Source organism: Pituophis catenifer, unplaced genomic scaffold (genome assembly GCF_029215685.1).
Source record: "Pituophis catenifer annectens isolate HBS135680 unplaced genomic scaffold, rPitCat1.0.hap2 SCAF_2, whole genome shotgun sequence".
Classification (NCBI taxonomy): Eukaryota; Metazoa; Chordata; class Lepidosauria; order Squamata; family Colubridae; genus Pituophis; species Pituophis catenifer.
In genome coordinates, this window is record NW_027256882.1 from 177,171,358 (window position 1) to 177,191,027 (window position 19,670).

A 19,670-nucleotide genomic window follows, 5' to 3' on the forward strand; every position below is an offset into this window, starting at 1 on the left:
AAGCCATGAAGGGCTATATAGGTGAGAACCAGCACCTTGAAACGTATCCAGAGTGCCACCGGTAGCTCACGCAGGAGAGGTGTTACACGGGAGTATCTAGACGCCCCCGTAACTACCTGCGCGGCTGCATTTTGGACTAGCTGAAGCCTCCGGACACATCCCAAGGGCAGCCCCATGTAGAGGGTGTTACAGTAGTCCAACCTAGAGGTAACAAGGGCATGGGTGACCGAGGCGAGGGCATCCCAGTCTAGGAATGGGCACAACTGGCGCACAAGACGGACCTGTGCGAAGGCCCCCCTGGTTACGGCTGTCAGATGGTCATCTAAAGACAGCCGAGAATCCAGGAGGACACCCAAGTTGCGGACCCTATCGGAGGGAGCAAGGGTTTCACCTCCGATCATTAAGGATGGAACCTCCAGATCCCGGGATGCCGGCATCCACAGCCACTCAGTCTTGGAAGGGTTGAGTCTAAGCCTGTTCCTCCCCATCCAAACCCGCACCGCTTCCAGGCAGTGGGACATCATGGAAAGGGCATCCCTAGGGTGGTCAGGGGTGGAGATGTAAAGCTGGGTATCATCAGCATATTGATGATACCTCACCCCAAAACCACGGATGATCTCACCCAGCGGTTTCATATAGATATTAAAGAGCAGAGGAGAGAGAACCGAGCCCTGAGGCACCCCACAAGTGAGAGGCCTCCGGGAAGATCCCTGACCCCCTGCCCAAACAGACTGCAGACGGCCCGAGAGATAGGAGGAGAACCACTGTAAAACGGTGCCTCCTAACCCTATCCCCCTGAGCCGCTGCAGCAGGATACCATGGTCGATGGTATCGAACGCCGCTGAGAGGTCAAGAAGGACCAGGATGGAGGAGCAACCCCCATCCCTGGCCCGCCAGAGATCATTTACTAGGGCGACCAATGCCGTTTCCGTGCTGTGGCCACGCCTGAAACCAGATTGGTAAGGATCCAGGTAGTCAGTTTCCTCCAGGAATTGAGGGAATTGCTGTGCCACCACGGACTCAACAACCTTCGCTAAAAAGCGAAGGTTGGAGACTGGACAGTAGTTGTTAAGTACGTCAGGATCCAGGTTAGGCTTCTTAAGGAGGGGTCGAACCACCGCCTCTTTAAGCGCTGTGGGAAAGACCCCTTCCTTTAGTGAAGCGTTGACAATAGCCTGGATCCAGTCTCCAGTCACCTCCCTGGCTGCCGAAACAAGCCAGGAGGGACAAGGGTCCAGTAAACAAGTGGAAGACCCCAGCCTACCCATAATCCTGACGTCATCCAATGAAACAGGCTCAAACTCAACCCAGATGTCTCCACCGAGACTAGGCCCTGTCACCTCAACGGACTCTGTCCAGTCGGAGTCCAACCCGGTCCGAATCTGAGTGATTTTATCTTGCGGAAACTGTGCAAAGTCCTCAGCACGGCCCTGTAAGGGGTCCTCCCTCGCTCCCTGATTAAGGAGGGAGCGGGTCACTCTAAACAGGGCTGCTGGGCGATTTTCTGCAGATGCAATGAGAGTGGCGAAATAGTTACGTTTCTCCACTTCCATCGCCACAAAATAAGACCTAATATGGGTTCTTAGTTGTGTTCGATCGGACTTGGATCGGGAGGATCTCCAACCACCCTCCAGGCGTCTTTTCCGACGCTTCATTTCCCTGAGCTCCGCGGTAAACCAAGGAGCCGCCCGGGATCTGCGTCGGATCAGAGGCCGCAAAGGCGCGATTCGATCCAAGGCCCCCACCGCAGCCTGTTCCCAGGCCGCGACAAGGGTCTCAGATGAATCGTGGGCTAAGGAGGCGGGAAATGACCCAAGCTCCATCAGGAAACTTTCGGATTCCATCAGGCGCCTGGGGCGGAACCATCTTACTGGTTCCGCACCCCTGCGACGGGGGATGGCGGAGGAAAAGTCGAGTCTAAGGAGGGAATGATCGGTCCATGACAGAGGGTCAATAGATAGAGTCCCCTCCCCACGATCATTTATCCACTGTCCAGAGAGAAAAATAAGGTCAAGTGTGTGTCCTCCAATATGAGTTGGGCCCTGTAGAATCTGAGTCAGGTCCATGGCCGTCATGGAGGTCATGAACTCCTGCACCAACTCAGATGACTCACCGGCCGATGGCAAATTGAAATTTAAATGTTAACTTTAGCCAAAAGCTAAATATTAGGCATTAATACTGCTGAGAAAAATAATACAATTGAATGAAAATATTTACACATCCATAATTTTGGGTTCATGGAGAGTGACTTGTATGTAAGCTCCACTCCTGGTTACTTTTTTGGGCACATCTATGTGGTTTTCTTGGCACCAATATACACTACCTTTTGCCACTACCTTTTTATAGGGTGTTTTTTTTTTTTACTTTTTAGTTTAGTTTTGTAGTTTCCCAACCAAATATCTAATTGCTCTCGATTTGTCAGAATAGGTTCACTTCAATCATCAGCATAACCACCTACCTGATTCTTTCAGAGTACTTAAAATCTCTAATTTACACGCTCACCCCAGGGAGCGATTGAGTTTAGCTGAATACTGTCGCAACTCTCTCTTAGAGGCACTCTTGCAAAAAAAAAGAAAAAAAGAACAGCATCCTAATGCTGTCTATGTAAGATTGCGCTCTAACGTCCTGAACCAGGATGAAAACAGCCCTTTTGCCGAATGAAGAGGTTCTTCAACGAGCTCTGACTTGACATAGACGTGTGGATAAAACCAAAGAAGAACAGGTTTCTGTGGCTAAAGGTAGGATTTAGTACGAGGACCAAACTTGAGGACTTAAGGTACCACCTCCTTACTATCAACCAACTCTTACCGCCGTTTCCGTCTCCGCTTCTCTAGGAGGCGGGGCTTGAAAGTTGACCCTTTGCAGAGCAGCATGGCGGCAGCATTGAGGAGCCTGAAGGTAATAAATGGGCAACACCATGTGGGACGCCGCGACTCCACTTGGGCATGGAGTTGCGGGGGGGGGGAGGGAGGGGATCCATGTTAATACCACGGAAGATCGCGGTAGGGAACGAGAAATTAGGGGAGACCCCCACCATACACCGTCATCGAGCAGAGAAAGGGACCAGAGGGATAAATTCCCAATCTTGGGTGGCGGAAAGGAGGATCTGAAAAAAACATTCCATTTTAGAATTCGGAGTTTTTTATGTACCGGTAATTATCCTAAGAAATAACGTACTGGAGTAGGAAATACAGTACAATCAAAGCAAATGCAATACATACGGCAGAGATCAGTTTCAGAAGAATTTCAAGCATTTTTCCTAATCTAGCAAACGGTTAATATTTAATCAGATCATATGTTGTCCAAAGGTGCTTTTCCAAAAGATAACTGGCCTTTCTTGGTATTTTCTTTGAAAACGTTTCGCTTCTTGGATGAGAAACCAAACCAAGAAAAGTCTAGCTGCCTTAGAAAAGCATTTTTGAGACAACCATGACCTGGATAATTGAGAATCTCCGTAGATCAAATAATGCCACTGCCAAGAAGTGTTCTTCCAGCTGAATACATATTTGGTAAAACATATGGAAGAAACCTCCTCTGATATCTTTCTGAAAGTTATGTTTTTCTGCCCTTTAACTGTTGGCAGGCTGAACAAATGCAAATAAAAGCAGGCTCCCCACTCCCTCAAGGGGTTATGGAGTTAGCTTTTGTTTCTCATACAGACAGATGCCAGACAGTTTTGCTGAGAAAATAGTCATTTTACAAACTGACCACTTTTCTGTACTAAACTTGTCCAGGATGAATCTGTTTTCCCAAATGGTCAGATGAGGCAATTCTGTTACCATTGTTGCCTGCAGAAAAAGATCCAGGGCAGAGGAGGGGAGGAAGGACTTGAGACTCATTACTCTTGCTTTTCTCTGAAGCAAAGAAACTAGAAGAAAGAGGAATTTTTTCTTTGGGAAATATTGGACTGCCTTTTATACTGAGGGAAGTCTGGAGGCAGTTACCTAGTTATGAGAAGCATGGGATTGTATTGCATTACCAATCGTACTGCCTATCAAGTCTGTAGTTATTTTGTTTCTTTATTTGTATCCCACCTTTTATTTTTACAAATAACTCACGGTGGCAAACATATCCAACACATTTTCCTTCTCCTATTTTCTCCACAACAATACCCCTGTGAGATAGTAATCTTATTATTTTCTTTACCCACCAGGGCATGGTTGGCTTTGTGACCGGTGGGGCTTCTGGACTGGGCCGTGCCACAGTGGAACGATTAATACAACAGGGAGGCAGTGCTGTGATTGTGGACCTGCCAACGTCTGATGGCGAAAGCGTGGCCAAATCACTGGGAGACAGATGCATCTTTACTCCAGCTGATGTAAAGTTTGTTTGATGGGGAGCTGGGGCTTTCTCCCCAGGTGTGAGTAGGGATGTGGAAAAAGAATGTAACAGCACACCTGGATCATACTCTCAAAACTGTCTTTATTCAGGTGACATCAGAGTTAGATGTGAAGGCTGCACTCACCACAGCAAAGGAGAAATTTGGACATGTAGATATGGGAGTGAACTGTGCTGGGATTGCAGTGGCATTCAAGACATACAATGTGCATAAAGATCATTGTCATAGTTTGGAGGACTTCCATAGAGTCATCAATGTGAGTATGTTGTGAGACAGACACCTTAGCTCGTTATACATTTGTTTGATCTTATTCCAAGTACTTCCAATTTATTATTTTTAAAATTAACATGGCTGCCTTAACAATAAAAAACAACACAGAGATAATCATCAACTAAGGTAAAAATAGAACCAACACAAAGATTGCATGGCCTCTGCCACACATTGGGATTCTCAAGCTCAGTGACAAAACCATGCCTTGCTATAGGCAAGTAGGGTTGGGACCAGTGTGCTCTCTGGGGGGGATGATCTTCCAAAGGATGGGTACCATAAGAGAATAAAGTCTCTTTCTGGGCCCTGCCAGATAGTGCTCCTTAATAGACAGAACATGTATCTCCTGCCAGACCTAATGGGGGGAAGCAATCTTGGCAGGAAGGATTTAGATAACTTATCAGTTAAATTGCTTTAAAATTGTTGTAGTACTCCTCTTCAGGACGTTAGCCAACTAGTATGCTGTTAGCCAACTAGTATGCTGTTTTTTATGCCCTTTCACCACCCAATTCTTAGCTCCTCTCTACTTCTTATCATCTGAGCAAGTTTACTGGGGGTTTTAATAGTTTTTAAAGCTCCAGTACATTTTTTAATCCAGGTTTTGTCTTGAGAATATTTTGCCTTCTCCCAAACCTCCCAAATTCCCAAATTCCTCCTCCTTGGATGTGGATGCTTTCATAATAGCTATGTAAACATTGGCAGAATTGAATATTCTGTTAGAGGACCATTCAGAACGAAAGCATAGTATTTAATTGGCCACTAGTTTCTTCTGTTGTGCTGATGCAATGATCTTGCTTGGCAGTGCTGGCTTGGGTGTGGGAAACATAATCAAGATTTTAAGTTCTTGGATTTCATTTGTGTTTTTCAGGTCAATGTTGTTGGGACATTCAATGTGATTCGTCTGGTTGCAAGTGTGATGAGTAAAAATGAGCCAAACTCAGATGGACAGAGAGGAGTAATTATCAACACTGCCAGCGTGGCTGCCTATGATGGCCAGGTAAATCCTAAAATAAACTTTCTTTAGTCAGGGGTAGCTTCATTGGCAAAGGCCATAATTTAAATAGAATGAGTCTAGATGAACATGTCAATGTTCTTACAATACAGGAGCATTAAAGTATGGCTGCTTCAGAAACCAGATTTTGGGGAGGGGGCAAAATAATTGATCATATCAATATAGCAAGAGAGTTAACCATTAATTCAATTAAGTGACCTTCTAGACCTGAAGGACAATAGAACAGTTGGGCTGGGGAAGAAGGAATGATATGGCTTATGCTCCTTGGTGTGGAGTGTCAGCATGCCATGCCTCATGTGATTTTTAAATGCCACCTGCATTAAACCTACTGGCGACATTGACCTACATTTGAAGTTAGTTGGCCCCAGCACTTTTATTTCCAGTTCTCTCTTTCTTGCCATTTCTTTTCCTTTGGCTCTCCTTAACTCCAGCAACTTTATCGCAATGCTGTTTGGCATTCCAATCAGAACTTTCCTTCTGTGTTTCAAAATACACTTCCTCTGCTTATGACCATTTGTTCAGCAACTGCTCAGAGTTATAATGGAGCTGAACAAAGGGACTTAGAACTGGTCTCAAAAATTACAGCTGTTTATAGCCGCTGCAGTCATGTTATCAAAATTCAGGAGTTTGGCAGATTGCCTGCACTTATGATTACAGGGGCAATTCAGCTCCTCCTACCCATCTTTCTTCCTCCCATTGCCCTTTTGGCCCCTTGCACTCTGCAGCCCTTAATGTCCTAACTGATTTTTGCTATATTCTTTCTCCCACTATTGACTCACCTTGGCCCTTCACAAGGCAGCTGCTGGCCACATTCTTCCCCAGGTTGTGCATAGCAGTTTCCTGACGAGACCTGGGAAAGACTGGGACATGGCCAGCAGCTGCCTTGGAAAAGGCCAGGTTAGGCAGGCCTCACCAGCGTCACCAGGAGTAAGAAGAGGTGTTGAAAGTTAGCTGGGTGGTAGAGTGCAGGATGGTAAGGGCGACTGAAGCTGGGACTCAGCTGGGGCAGCTGCAGCTTCCCAGGACAGCAAGAAGCCCCTTTATATCATGCTGCTGGACTGGGCTGGGTGTTGTGCTGTAGCTCAGGGGTTTCTTCTTTTTGACATGACCCCATGGCATGTGAAAAAGTCACTTTGTGCTGCACTATTGGGGCTGGGCTTTGCACTGTGTTGTATCATAGGGGCTTCTTGCATCCCCAGAGCTGTGTGTACCAAAAGTCTTGGAGTTGCAGTGTATTCTTTTCCCAGCTTCCCTATGTTCACACCCATGCCTTCATGCATGCTGCATCCTCTTTTCCCCGGCCTCTGACCTTGTACTGCAAAATCTCCCCCCAACTCTTGCATGGCTTGTGCTGGGCATCCCAGAGCCTCTCCCATTCTCCCGTGGCATCCCCATGCACCTTACTTGGAACTCTACCTCCCACTTAACAACCAGCACATCTGGAGTTATAACAACCACGACGCCAAGAATTGCTGTAGTTAATCCTGGCGATCAATAGGGTGACAGATGTTGCAGCCAGATCGCCCTCACATCCATAGTTAAGCAACATGATCATGTGATGCTATACTTTATGACCACATCACTTAGCAACGTAAATTCCAAGCCCAAATGTGGCCGTAAATTGAGGACGATCTGTATGCTCTTAGCAAGTGAGTATGTTTTATTATGTCATTTTGAGGTAATTAAGCCCTTTTTTCGTTATGCAGGTGGGACAGGCTGCCTATTCGGCTTCCAAAGGAGGCATTGTATCAATGACCCTGCCCATCGCCCGAGATCTTGCCCCTCTTGGCATTCGTGTTGTTACCATTGCACCAGGTAACCAAAACCACCCTGAATCTAAGCCGTAGGAGAGAAAAGTCAACCTTTTAAAAGGTGTTCAGTCCTAAAATGGCAGGACCATCTGCATATGACCTTGTGCTTCCTCAAACACTTAAGCCTTACGGTTATGTAATAGATTATGCAGACTTATGTTTTCATAATCAGGTTTGACCATTTCACTAATTTACTTTATTTTGTTCACTTATTAGTTCAAACGATTCCTCAGCAATCCCTTATCAGATCTCAGACTTCAGCAGTGCATGGCACAAGATTATTAGGAAACTGAACTCCATACTTAACTCCTAGAGCACACAGTACATTATGGGCTACTGCTTAATAGGAGTGACAAGGTGTAGGACCAGGAGGAGCAGACCTGAGCGGCTTTTGTTTCTTCCAGGGCTCTTTGAGACACCTCTACTGGGGACACTTCCTGAAAAAGTTCGGACATTCCTGTCACGACAGGTGCCTTTCCCAAGTCGCCTTGGGGCTCCAGAAGAATATGCTCATCTGGTACAATGCATAGCGGAGAATCCTATGCTAAATGGTGAAGTAATACGGCTTGACGGGGCTATCCGAATGCAGCCCTGAGCCATAGCCCAAGCCTGTGAGAAAAAAAAGGATGTTCTCCTTGGATCATAATCACAGAACTGAAATCAAGGTTGGCAAAAGAAATGATTAACATCTGACTCTAAATAAATCACTGATCAGATATTGTTCTTTTCTTTCACTTGCTGGATAAGCTCCCCCTGACCCCCACACGCCCATTACTAGTAGCCATACTGAAAGCTATAGAGACAATTGTTTCTGGGTAAGGTCACATATTATGATTATTCTGATTTATTTAATCATGGTTTATCAAACCATAAATGTTCAGGTATTGACAAAAGGCTTTGTTGTAAACCATGGTTTGCAGTTGTTGATTGCAAAAATCACCATATAATTTGAACACGTAAATCTTTCGTGTGAAAGAAGATAGATTGTGTCTATCTTCTCTCACTGCATTTCTGTATTTTGGCAACCCAGACCTACTTCGTGTGTGTGTGTGTGTGTGTGTGTGTGTGTGTGTGTGTGTGAGAGAGAGAGAGAGAGAGAGAGAGAGAGAGAGAGAGAGAGAGAGAGAGAGAGAGAGATCCCCCCCCCGCATACTTCCTAATGTATTTTAAAGCAGGGAATGAGATGAGAGGTAATGTAAATTGCTATTTCTACACTCTGTAAAAATCAGATTAAAATCAGTGTTTAATAAATGCAACTTTCAGGGCTGTACATGTTGTGAAAGTGATTTAGAAAACGCACTTTGGACTTGGTGCAAGCCCAATACTTCTCTGCTCTTCATTAAAGCAGCCTGAAAATTTGCTTTTTCATGCTTGTGCTGAGGCCTGGGGGAAGAAAAGGTTGCTTTAATGAAGAGAAAAATAAGGGCCAGGTTAAATATGCTTATTTTAAATCCTTTTCAAAGTGCACAGTGTTTTGCCCCAATTTTTTAGGGTTTCTGAAGTGCCCCCCCAATGCCATTTAAAAGATATATGGTAACAAATATTACATATATCTGGTTTATTGAATTATATGAATACGTAGCTTTTTGGTTTTATGAGTTTTCTCAGCTGTGACTCTGCTCATGTAATATTAATTTCTCTCAAAGAAAAGCAAGGATAAAATGTCTCAAGATAACCAAATGCAAAGGAAACCTGGAAGTGGAGGGTGGGGGGGAGGGAGAACAGAGAAGGAAGAACAGCTGTTGGAAGGAAAGTTCCAAAACATGAGTGGCAGGAAAATTCCAATCTTGGTTCAGCAAAATCTTTCTTTTGAAATAAAATTCAAATCTGATCTGGGGATTTCACATAAGGTTCTATTGCTCTTCTCTTTGAAAAGAGTGAATGGTGGCTTCTCTGGAGCAGAGTGACTTGCTTGGTTTCAATCATCAACTTATTTTCATATACTCATAGTCCTTGCTTACCAACTGTGACTGTTTGCAGTTATGATAGTGCTGAAAAAAATAATTACAATCAATACCTACATTTATAACTCTTGTACAGTAACAACCCTCAAGTCAAACAGTAACAAACCTTGTGCCTGTTTTTTTCTCCCCCCATTGGAGAGATTGAAGAGGAAGGGATTACAAGAGAGTAAACAGACATAATAGAGAATACACCAGGTGGTGTGCAGAGTATATTTATGGCTGCCAGCACCACTGCACTTGTTTCAATGTATAGTCCCTATTGTGTTGCATGCTTACTCTCTTGTAAACTACTTCTCCGGATTAATTCCCTTCTTGCTAATTATCCCAGCACTGGGATGAGCATTCCAAAGGATGGGGGAATGGTTAGAAGGCAAATTAAATGTGAAACTGATTGGTCTTGTCAGTTTCAAGTTGGCTATTCAGGCAAAGGGGCCAGAGCGGAAAAGGGAAGATACAATTACCCACATGTGATTTCCCATTTAGGGACTGCTTTGCTTAAGGACAGAGCTGCCAATTCCAACTGGTCGTTAAACAAGGACTGCCTGTACTATAAGCACAAACTTGGATAAAATATGCATCATAATTCAAACATTAAACTTGTATCCTGCAAGTTCACATGTAAGTGTACAATTGCAGCATTTACACGATAATATAGTCGCCACACATCTGTCATTTTGGCTTGTTGCAAATGCAGATAAATGTAAACTAAGTACTTACTTAACTCATGTGAGATCAAGAAGTGAGCTCTGTGGGATTATAGTTAGTTTTGATTGTACGATGGCTCTTGTTTGTCAAGGAGATAACTGTTGTGGTCCACCAGCAGCCTGCAGAGCTGGCAGCAGAGTTGGACAGTAAGGAGGCTGGGGAGGACCATGGGCCAGTCCTGGAGTCTGGGGAAGTCTTGGACGAGGGCTCTGCATCAGAGGCAGAGAAAAGGCCACATGGGAGGTACGTGCTGCCTCCGGAGCCTCCAGAGTCAGACCTCAGCGAGGCAGAGGAACAGGGGGAGCCTGTTCCCAGTGTGCACATGCATAGAGCTGTCAGAAGGCAAGAACAGCTAAAACAAAAGTGATGTCTCAGGAGTAGGGCTGGGAGATGATTGGCCCCTCCGATAAGACTTAAAAGAGGAGCAAAGGCATGTGGGCCTTTGCAGGAAGCAAGTTTGGTCATTCGGGTCAGCTTAAAGTCTGAAGCTCTGTTTGATTCTGGACTCCGTGTGGCTTTGCCAATTAGGTCTTTGGCAGCATGTCAAGGGAGATAAAGATGGGTGATTATCCCAAAGGACTTCTCCCGAAGGACTCTTTAGAACTAATTAGGACTCATCTGTGAATGAACAGAATTCACAGCTGTTGGAATAAAAGAGGTTTTTGGGACTACTCATGTGTTTTAATGACTCAGGAAGCCTAGGTCAGAACAATAACAAGCAAACTATTATGAAATCATTAGACAATAAATATTTGACATTTTGATTCTCTGAATGTGGTATATATCCATACACATTTTGTGTAATGCTTCATATACCAAACATCTGATCTTGAAAGTACCCATCCCAAATTGCAAAGTTCTGCATGATCACATTTAAACAGGCCCAGGCTACATTTCAGGCCCAGGCTGGTATCTGTCTTCTACAGCCACTGGAGAAGTCCTTTTTCCATAAGAAAATCAACTTTATTTTGCATACCAAAACTGTTGCCAGCTGCATCTTCCATCAGCGGCTGCTAGTATTAAACTGTAAATAATAGTGGGCTGTAGGTGCATTGGTGTAGACTTCTTTCTCCAGATACTTCAAGCTGTCAAAGAAAAGAATGTAGTCAGATTGTATGGAAAAGATTATCACCTCATTTGTCTCAGGGTTGAAATCCTTCACGGACAGAATTTAAGCTAGGAATATATAAAAACCAGACATATGTATGCATTTCTATAAATGAGTAACTACAGATAGCATCTTGACGCCTCTGGTTTCCTGGCTGAGTAGGTGGGTCTTTTTAGATGAGCAGCATATTTTTTTCAAAATGCAGCCCAGGAAAAAAAGGTTCAGAAAGGTATAAAAATCAATGTTTCACTTCCAGTCTGCCTGGGTTTTTTTAGCATACAGCTTCCCATCTGCAGCTTAATTTTGAAGCCAAATTATTATTAATGAAATCTGTATACCTCCTGAGTATAATTGGTTCACAAATAATCATCATTAACAAAACAATATGGGAATAAACAAGAAGGAATAAAAGAGAACCAACCAGACAGGAAGAAAAACAAGCCCACACAAGCTAATGGGGCTTTTAATTATTCTTGCCAAAGGCCTAGCTGAAGTAACTAAGCCTTCGTTACTGAGGCTTTCAGGCCTTTTGAAACATCAGCAAGAGTGTGGGAGGGGAACTGGATCTTGGGGAAGCTCATTCCAGAGAGCAGACACTGCAACAGAACAGGCATATTCCGGAGGCCTTTCAGATGATACGTTTTAATTGGAAGTATTCGCAGCATGCCAAACAGTAGTTCAAGAATGGTGCTTGCAGAGCTCTGCTCTTTCGCATCTTACCAATTTCTCACTCTGTTGCCCCCTAGGCTATTTCAAATCCAGCAAAATGCATGTCATATTTCTGTGTAATGTTTTACCCCTGGACTACTTACTTGGATTTCTGGGCATCAGCCAATTCGTGGTTGCAATCGTCCAGGCTCTTTTTCAGCTGCGCACGGAAATTCTGTTCCTGCTCCTCCATCTGCATGGCTGCACGAGCTGCCAGTTCCCTCTGTCTGTCCCACTCAGCATCCCGTTGCTTTTCCTGTTGCCGAAGTCTCTGCAGGGGACAAAGAGGCACATGAAATGTGAGAACAGATCCATAGGAAGGGCAACCCTGGTTCCCAATTTCGGCATCTCACAAATTGAAACAATCAGGAGATGTAAGCAAGCTATTGTGCTGTACTCTCAACTTCTGTCCCACATTGCCACATATCTTGACGGAGCTCACACAAACCTGAGCTTTTGTAAGGATTCACTGAGATACAGTATGTGTGAAGCACTTTCCAACACTTGAAACTGCCAAATATGTAAGAATGAATTATCTGGCTTCCACGTTTTGTCACCGACCCCTCTCATACGATTGACAAGCATGGGAAATATACCGACTAATACTAGGCTCAGGAAAAGGAAAAGATAATATAATCTAATATACAAAGATAATGAGGACTTTTACAAGACAATTTTCTTTCCCAGATACAACTGTTAGGAAAAAGATCCATTACTGAAGAATAACTTGAGTTGTCGTTAGGCTGTGATTATTATTACGTTCATTTGCCTCCATTCTTTTTCCTCAACTATAGATTCACAGGGCAAGTAACCTATATATTTAAGATATTGTCTAGAGCAGTGTTTCTCAATCTTCACAGCTTTTATACAGTATGTGTAGACTTCAGATCTCAGAATTGCCCAGCCAGTCTACACATCTTAAAGTTGCCAAGGTTCAGATACACTTGAGAACACAATTTTGCCTTAAAATAAGCTGAGACAATTGCAACTCCAGGATCACTTAAACCTCTCAGTCCAGGTTCAAAGCCTCCATACAAGCAACTCATGTCTGGCATGTTCTTCCCTCCCAAGGAACAAAGGAATCTTCATGTCCATTAAGATCTTACAGTATTATGCAGTTTCTGAGAATGTTCATGGGGTAATCACAGAACTAGGTTCTCCTCTTCTGCCTTGATTGATTATGAATTATTAGCCAGGTACAGGTCAATCCAGGGTAACACAAATAAATATGTTTTTACTATGCAAAACTTTACCTATTACTAGTAGTCCTCGCCTTACGATAGTTCATATAGTTTGAAGTTACAACAGCACCGAAGAAAGTGACATTACCATTTTTCATACAACCGTTACACCATCTCCATGGTCACATGATCAAAATTCAGAAACTCATATTTGTGATGGTTGTAGTGTGCTAGGGTCGTGTGATCACCTCCTGCGACCTTCTGACAAGCAAAGTCAATGGGGAAGCCAGATTCACTTAACAACGGTGTTACTAACTTAACAACTGCAGCGATTCACTGAACAACTGTGGCAAGAAAGGTCATAAATTTAAAATCTTTTAAATTGGGTTTTAAACCTCTTTAGATAAATTTGGATGTTTTTTAATCTTTGAGCCTAAATTACTTAATCTGTTTCTTAATAGTTTTTAACTTCTATATGTATTTGTATTTATTATGGCTGTTCACCGCCCTGAGTCCTTCGGGAGTAGGGCGGTATACAAATATGAAAAATAAATAAATAAATAAATAAAATGGGACAAAATTCACATAACTGTCTCAGTTAGAAACAAATTTTAGGCTCAATTGTGGTCGTACGTTGAGGACTACCTGTACCTGTTTCCCATGTTGGTGGTCATTCCTCCAAAGAACCAATTCTCCTCAGCCCTCTCTTTCTTATCCCTCACCTGGTTTTCTCGGCACTGTTCTTTCTGCATTTGCCACACAGCCTGCAGCTGCTCAGGGCTCATCCCTTTCCAGCGGTCAGTAATCACACGGTGTGACCCCAACAAGCTTTTAGCAATGCTAGGGTCTTCCGACAGGAGATTGCCAGTCAGATGGTTGTGGATCTCAGCATAGTTATCATCCTGCTCACGCTGCTGGGATACATGTTGCTGCTCTGCAACCTCTGCAGCCTGGTTCAGGGGGCAAAAGAAAGGCGATGAGCTATGAAGGGGCTGGCATTCCTTTCACCCACACCCTTAGTCAGCTGTTGGGATACAGCAAGAACACCAAATCTTCAAACTTTCACCTTTCTTGAGGCAGTGGCCCGGAACAGGGTTTAGAGAAACGGCTGGGAGAATCCAAAAGTACCTGGGCTCGGTTAAAGTCTGCTAATGCCATGGCTTTAGCCCTGCGACATTCTTCCTCTAATTGTGCCAGCTCCTGGGCTCGCAAATCCAGCTCTATTCTTTTTTTGTCTTCCAGATTATCTGCAAGGTTGGGAGGGTGTAAAACAGGTGCAATACAAGACAATCTATACAAAACATATCCCACTGGATTACAGATTATCAAATTACAGTTGTGGATATTGTTCTTTGCTTATACCCAAATGGTTTGTGGCAGAGCCAGCAGAGGGAGCAGGTGGATGTTATTCTTCATAGCAGCAGCTGCAGAGCAATGTTCCTTTTGTGGACCTCCAATGGACATGCAGTTCATCCCAAGAACAACTCTGCTACTCGTTCCCCAATTCAAACATACCTGCATATTGTTGATCAGCAAGTTTCTTATTCCGTTCATTTCTCTGCTCCTCCAGCGCATGCTTGTTCTTCTCCTTCTGCAGTTTTTGGCGGGCAACTGCATTCAGATCCTCACCAGCAAAGCACTGCATGCTAGAAGGGCCACAGCGTGGGTCATCATCACTCACACGGGCCGGCTGCCCTTTGCGTACCACCTCGGGGTCATGGATATCCCATTCCCGCCGCGTAAAAGGCTGCTGCTCCCGCTCACGGAACTCCACCAGATCCTGGCATAACAATTTCTTCCGCTGGTGCTCCTCTTCCTCTAACATCTGGGCAACCTTGTCACACTGCACCCTGTCTGCATCTGTACAAAAATGTTAGGACAGTGCTATGCAGTGCACAATTTGTGCCATGTGCCCCTCTGAAATAAAATAGGATGGGCCTTCTGAGTGAGGAGGTGGGTGGATATTCTGCACCAAAATTAATAAAATTTTAACTTCCAGAAAACCCAAACTGTATGGAAATTAAAAACTAACAAACCCCCAAGCACACCAAAGCTGTTTGCCTGATGGATCATTTTAAATAGTTCAGCAGCTGTTATCTTTGGCTTCTATCTTTTTCCTCAAATATTGCATCCCTTGTAAATACGTTTTTAATAATATACAGTTGATCCCATTGTCAAAATTATTGCATCCACTTTTCTATGATCTTTATAGACCTGTAGAAATTTTCGACTTTCGATCACAATTGAGCCCAAAATTTCTGTTGCTAGTTCTGTGAGACATTCATTAAGTGAGTTTTTCCCCATTTTATGACCTTTCTTGCCATAGTTGTTAAGTGAATCACTGAATCTTTTAAATTAGTAACATGGTTGTTAAGTGAATCTAGTTTTCCCCTTGACTTTGCTTGTCAGAAGGTTGCAAAAGATGATCACATGACCCTGGGACACTGCAACCATCATATACATGAATCAGTTGCCAAGCATCTGAATTTTGATCACATGACCACGGGGATGCTATAACAGGTGTAAGTGTGAAAAATGATCCCTTTTTTCAGTGCTGATGTAACTTCAAATGGTCACGAAACAAACTGTTGCTAGTTGAGAACTATCTGTACTTTGTCATCTGCACTGACCTCCAGTTGATTTTCAGCCATAATTGAAATGATGGGATCAGAAAACACATTACATTGCATTAAATCAGAATATCATATTAAAGCTGCATTCTGAGATTGCATGACTGAATTCTGATTGCATTTTTCCAATCAGAATTGGAAATTCTGGCTGACTTTTTGCTGTATGTGGGTGTTAGTCCTGAGAAAGATTTCTATCCCTCTCCCACACCTAACCTCATCCCCTCTTCCCAAATGGCCGAACATTTCACCCACATCTATTCAATGATGACACTACAAGATTTCCCAAGAGCCTCTAAAAAATAGGGATGCTAACTACAGCCACCCAGGAATTGCTCATTGCTACATTTATAAATCACAGTGATTAATTAATTGGGCCCTCACATTAAGTCATAATGTGGTTTGTTTTGATTTCGTATGTTAATTTAGATGGTTAAGTATAGTTCTGTTAATTGAGGCTGATGGATTATGTTATGCGAAATTCAGACAACCTTATTTGGCCTTGCTGATCTTTACAGTCTTGAACGGTTGAGGCCCAAGTATCTAAGGAATAATTTTCCTTTTGTCTACTTGTTAGGGCACTGTTTTTCCTGATAAATACAGGTAGGGAGGTTGTGTAAGAAAAGGCACTTCATCTTATGGCACCTCACGTGAGGAATTGTCACTTTAAGCAGGTTTTTCCACCCTTTCATTGCCTAATGCCTTCCTTTTCTGTGTTAATTGTTGCATTTTATTGTCTTTTAATTTATAATTCATGAAGAATTATGTTTGCCATGGGGCAGGCTACAATAACACTGCTCTATTGAGCGAATAAGGATCAGAAGCTAAAGGAGAAAACTATTAATGCTGCAAAGGAACTTTACTTAGGATATTGTTGAATAAACATTAGAGATCCATAGGAAATAGACAGTATGGATAATGTAAAGCTATATGAAATGCAGTGTATAACTACTATTTTAAAAGAGCCCTATTTTCTTGATGGTCCCTTCCAAGAAGCTACCTCACAAAGGTTTCTGAACTATTCTAATTTTGAGCATTTCGATGATACGATGCTCACCAGAGAGAGAACTTGTTTCAAATCTTAATCGATGGACAGAGAAATAGGATAGGGAAAGAGTTCTGCTATTTTTTCTCCAGCAGACCATGTCAGGAGACTTTTCCCCAGCTTCATTTGTCAAAATAGTAGAGGACTGGTCCTATTGTACCTGGTTTTCCCAGCTATCACTAGCATCTTCTTTTCTTAAAAAAAACTTATACTACAATTCTATATATGGCTACTCAAAAATAATTCTCACAGGTTCAATGGAACACTCATAGACACATGTACAGGATGTCAGTCTTTAAGATTCTTCTCACTGCTCTTAATGAGTTAAACAAATTTCACTTTGCCAAGACACACATTTTTCCATAAAATTAACCAAGAATCCAGGACAGGTTCAATAAAGTGGACCAGACAGGCTTACCAAAGGCTTCCTCTCGCCGCTTCTCTATATTCTCTCTCAGTTTGCGCTCTTCCACTTGCCTCTTCAAGCCTTCTATGTCCACCTTGAGGGCAAGGGACATTAATGACCATGCAGCTTAATAGCAAAATAAGGTGAGGCAACTTCCTCAGCAAATAGGATGCTCCCCTCCCACTTCATCCAACTGCTGTAAAAGCAAAGGTATCTTAAAAGACTGTATATTATGGCAAAACAATAAGGCCTGCTTTATCTAGGGCCATCATATCTACAAAAATCTGAACGACCACTACATGGCAGCAATGAACAGTTGGGTTGGTCTTCAGGAAAGCACTGAAGACCTGGCTTTTTCCCCAATTACTGGGGCCAGGATGTTGTCAGAACTTACAGAGGGTGATTGTTAAACGTGATTGGGAGTTTAACTTTATTGTAAATTGTTTCATTGTTGTGTGTGTTTTTGTATCCCATGCAAAAGTTTGTTAAAGACGAATCTGGATTTTGGCAGTAAAAAAAATAGTACTGTTAACCTCCTCTCATGATTTGGCTTACTCTTTCAGATCATCTAAAAGGCCCTGCTTCATCAGAATTTTGCTTGGCAAGAACACATTGGACCTGATTTTTAACTATGTTTTTTTGCAGCTGGTAGCGAGTTATGTTTCAATATCTTGCTTTAGTGTATTTCAAAATTCCAAGCCTCTTCACTTTTCTGATGAAACCTCTTTAAGTGCCAATTTTGTAATGTACCGGTAAATTAAAAGTAGAAAATGTTTGATTTTGACTTAAGAATTCCAGGAACCAAACCAATTGTGGTTTAACATTTGTAAGGTGTTTAATTTTATAATTTTAACATAGTTTTTATACTGTTTTAACTTTGGATTGAGAGCCACCCAGAACTGGTTATAAGATGGGCAGCTATATAAATGTTTTAGATAAGTAAACCTTAATTAAACAATGGCTTAATGCTGTGTATCAACCCAATCTCTTTTTATTACACCTATTTTGTGGAGATATAGTTCAAGCAATTCAATTTTGCATTCAATTTCATGATGCTGAAGGTAAAACTGGAGCCCTATTTCCTTCACATGTTATTTCAGTGAATCCAAAGCTAACAAAATCCAAATGTCATGCCACAAAGAAACTCATTTGCTCCATCCAAAATCCAATTCATGGTAATCCTGTACATTTGCTCAGTTTTAGGGGTCTCCAGCCCAAAGTGAACCATAGATTTCCATACATTGCCTTCACACATGAGTTTAAATGGAGTTTCTTAACCCTTCTTTCAGCTTTCCACAATACTGTATTTAAAACAGTAAACCGGGGTTGGCATGTATTTTCTAGAGTAGAATCAGAAACCCATTTCAAATCATGTTTGCTTGGCTTGCAAAGTGCACATTAAATACTGTTTTCTGGGTTCTTTTCAGATATCTGTGGCTGCCCCAGCTCTCTGGAACCAGTTACCTCCTGAGGTCCGGACCATCCTCACCCTATTGGCCTTCCGAAAAGCGGTGAAGACCTGGCTTTTCCGGCAGGCCTGGGGCCGTTGATCTCGCTCTTGTGATCTGGCGAGATCTGGCCATGAATGGTGTGAATGAGTTTTTAATGTTTTTAATTTTAAAATGTTTTTTTATAATGATTTTTTAAAATGTATTGTGAGCCGCCCTGAGTCTTCGGAGAGGGGCGGCATATAAATTGAATTAATTAAATTAAATTAAATATCAATCCCAAGAAAGCATACATGTAGTCAATGGCTTCCCATTGCACACCATCAACTGAACATTAATTTCTCTGCAAAGCCACATTCATATTCAGGAAGGTTAGCAACCAGATGAATTTCTATCACCGGTGAGCTCCTTTTCTGGGATTTCCAGTGGAGGCACCCCTTCTCCCAATGGGTCTATGACAATTTGCTGCGGCCAACTCACCACCACGGCCAAGTTGCCATGGCGAACTTGCCACGGCCAACTCTCTGCAGGACATTTCTTATAGCAAAGAAATGATGGAATAGAATCATTAAAGAAAGGGTGCAAAAGGAGGGACACAATGAAACCTGAATGACAAAAATGAAAACCATTTATTTATTCATTTTAAATCATGAAATTGAATTGATAAATTGTCCCGCGGTGAGTTGGCCGTGGCGAATTTGCTGTGGCGAGGTGACCACAGTGGCCAGTTGTCCCATTCCGTCTCCCAATATCCACTCCGGGAGTCTTACCCCGATTGTACGATAGCGAGCATTGAAGATGCGGCTCTGTCTCTGCTTCTCCCGGTTCCGGCGGGCTTCCACGGCAGCCGCTTCTCTCAGGTCGGCCTGAATGTCCACCTTATACATCGTTATACTCCTGCAACAGGCTGCGAGAAACGTTAGAAACTTCTGACCGGCCGTTCGGAGCTAGCGATTCCCTGCAAACTAACGACCTAGCGATCTCCCTGGATTCTGTGCCGAAGAAAGTCCTAAATCGATCGAGTTGGGGAAAAAAAAAAGATTTCCTTT

General features: G+C 43.0%; 2 protein-coding genes across 3 annotated transcripts; one reads left to right on the forward strand and one right to left on the reverse strand.

The window, feature by feature from the left end:
• The first annotated feature begins 2,841 nt into the window (after positions 1–2,841).
• On the forward strand, positions 2,842–18,669 carry HSD17B10 (hydroxysteroid 17-beta dehydrogenase 10). Of its 2 annotated transcripts, XR_011599904.1 has the most exons (7): positions 2,842–2,898; positions 4,154–4,318; positions 4,431–4,595; positions 5,475–5,603; positions 7,325–7,433; positions 7,834–8,094; positions 18,601–18,669. XR_011599904.1 is itself a non-coding variant. In XM_070935207.1 (6 exons), the coding sequence occupies exons 1-6, from the start codon at positions 2,872–2,874 to the stop codon at positions 8,022–8,024; spliced, it is 786 nt and encodes a 261-aa protein (XP_070791308.1). In that variant the 5' UTR covers positions 2,842–2,871; the 3' UTR covers positions 8,025–8,576. The 2 variants fall into 2 exon arrangements, 1 of the variants encoding a protein (XP_070791308.1); XM_070935207.1 differs by lacking the exon at positions 18,601–18,669 and having other exon boundaries at positions 7,834–8,576.
• Positions 11,102–19,508, reverse strand: RIBC1 (RIB43A domain with coiled-coils 1). The gene is made up of 7 exons (XM_070935206.1): positions 19,392–19,508; positions 17,186–17,267; positions 14,611–14,955; positions 14,224–14,342; positions 13,818–14,045; positions 12,019–12,185; positions 11,102–11,183 (listed from the first exon to the last, which is right to left on the reverse strand). The coding sequence occupies exons 1-7, from the start codon at positions 19,506–19,508 to the stop codon at positions 11,102–11,104; spliced, it is 1,140 nt and encodes a 379-aa protein (XP_070791307.1).
• Between the last annotated feature and the right edge of the window lie 162 nt (positions 19,509–19,670).

Coding starts and splice junctions, on each gene's coding strand:
- HSD17B10 (XM_070935207.1), top strand. CDS start 2,872: ATGGCGGCAGCATTGAGGAGCCTGAAG. Junction 4,319..4,430: donor GCATCTTTACTCCAGCTGAT/GTAAAGTTTGTT, acceptor GTCTTTATTCAG/GTGACATCAGAGTTAGATGT. Junction 5,604..7,324: donor TGGCTGCCTATGATGGCCAG/GTAAATCCTAAA, acceptor TTCGTTATGCAG/GTGGGACAGGCTGCCTATTC.
- RIBC1 (XM_070935206.1), bottom strand. CDS start 19,508: ATGTATAAGGTGGACATTCAGGCCGACCTGAGAGAAGCGGCTGCCGTG. Junction 17,268..19,391: donor CTCGCTATCGTACAATCGGG/GTAAGACTCCCG, acceptor CTTGCCCTCAAG/GTGGACATAGAAGGCTTGAA. Junction 14,956..17,185: donor GCGGCGAGAGGAAGCCTTTG/GTAAGCCTGTCT, acceptor ATTTTTGTACAG/ATGCAGACAGGGTGCAGTGT.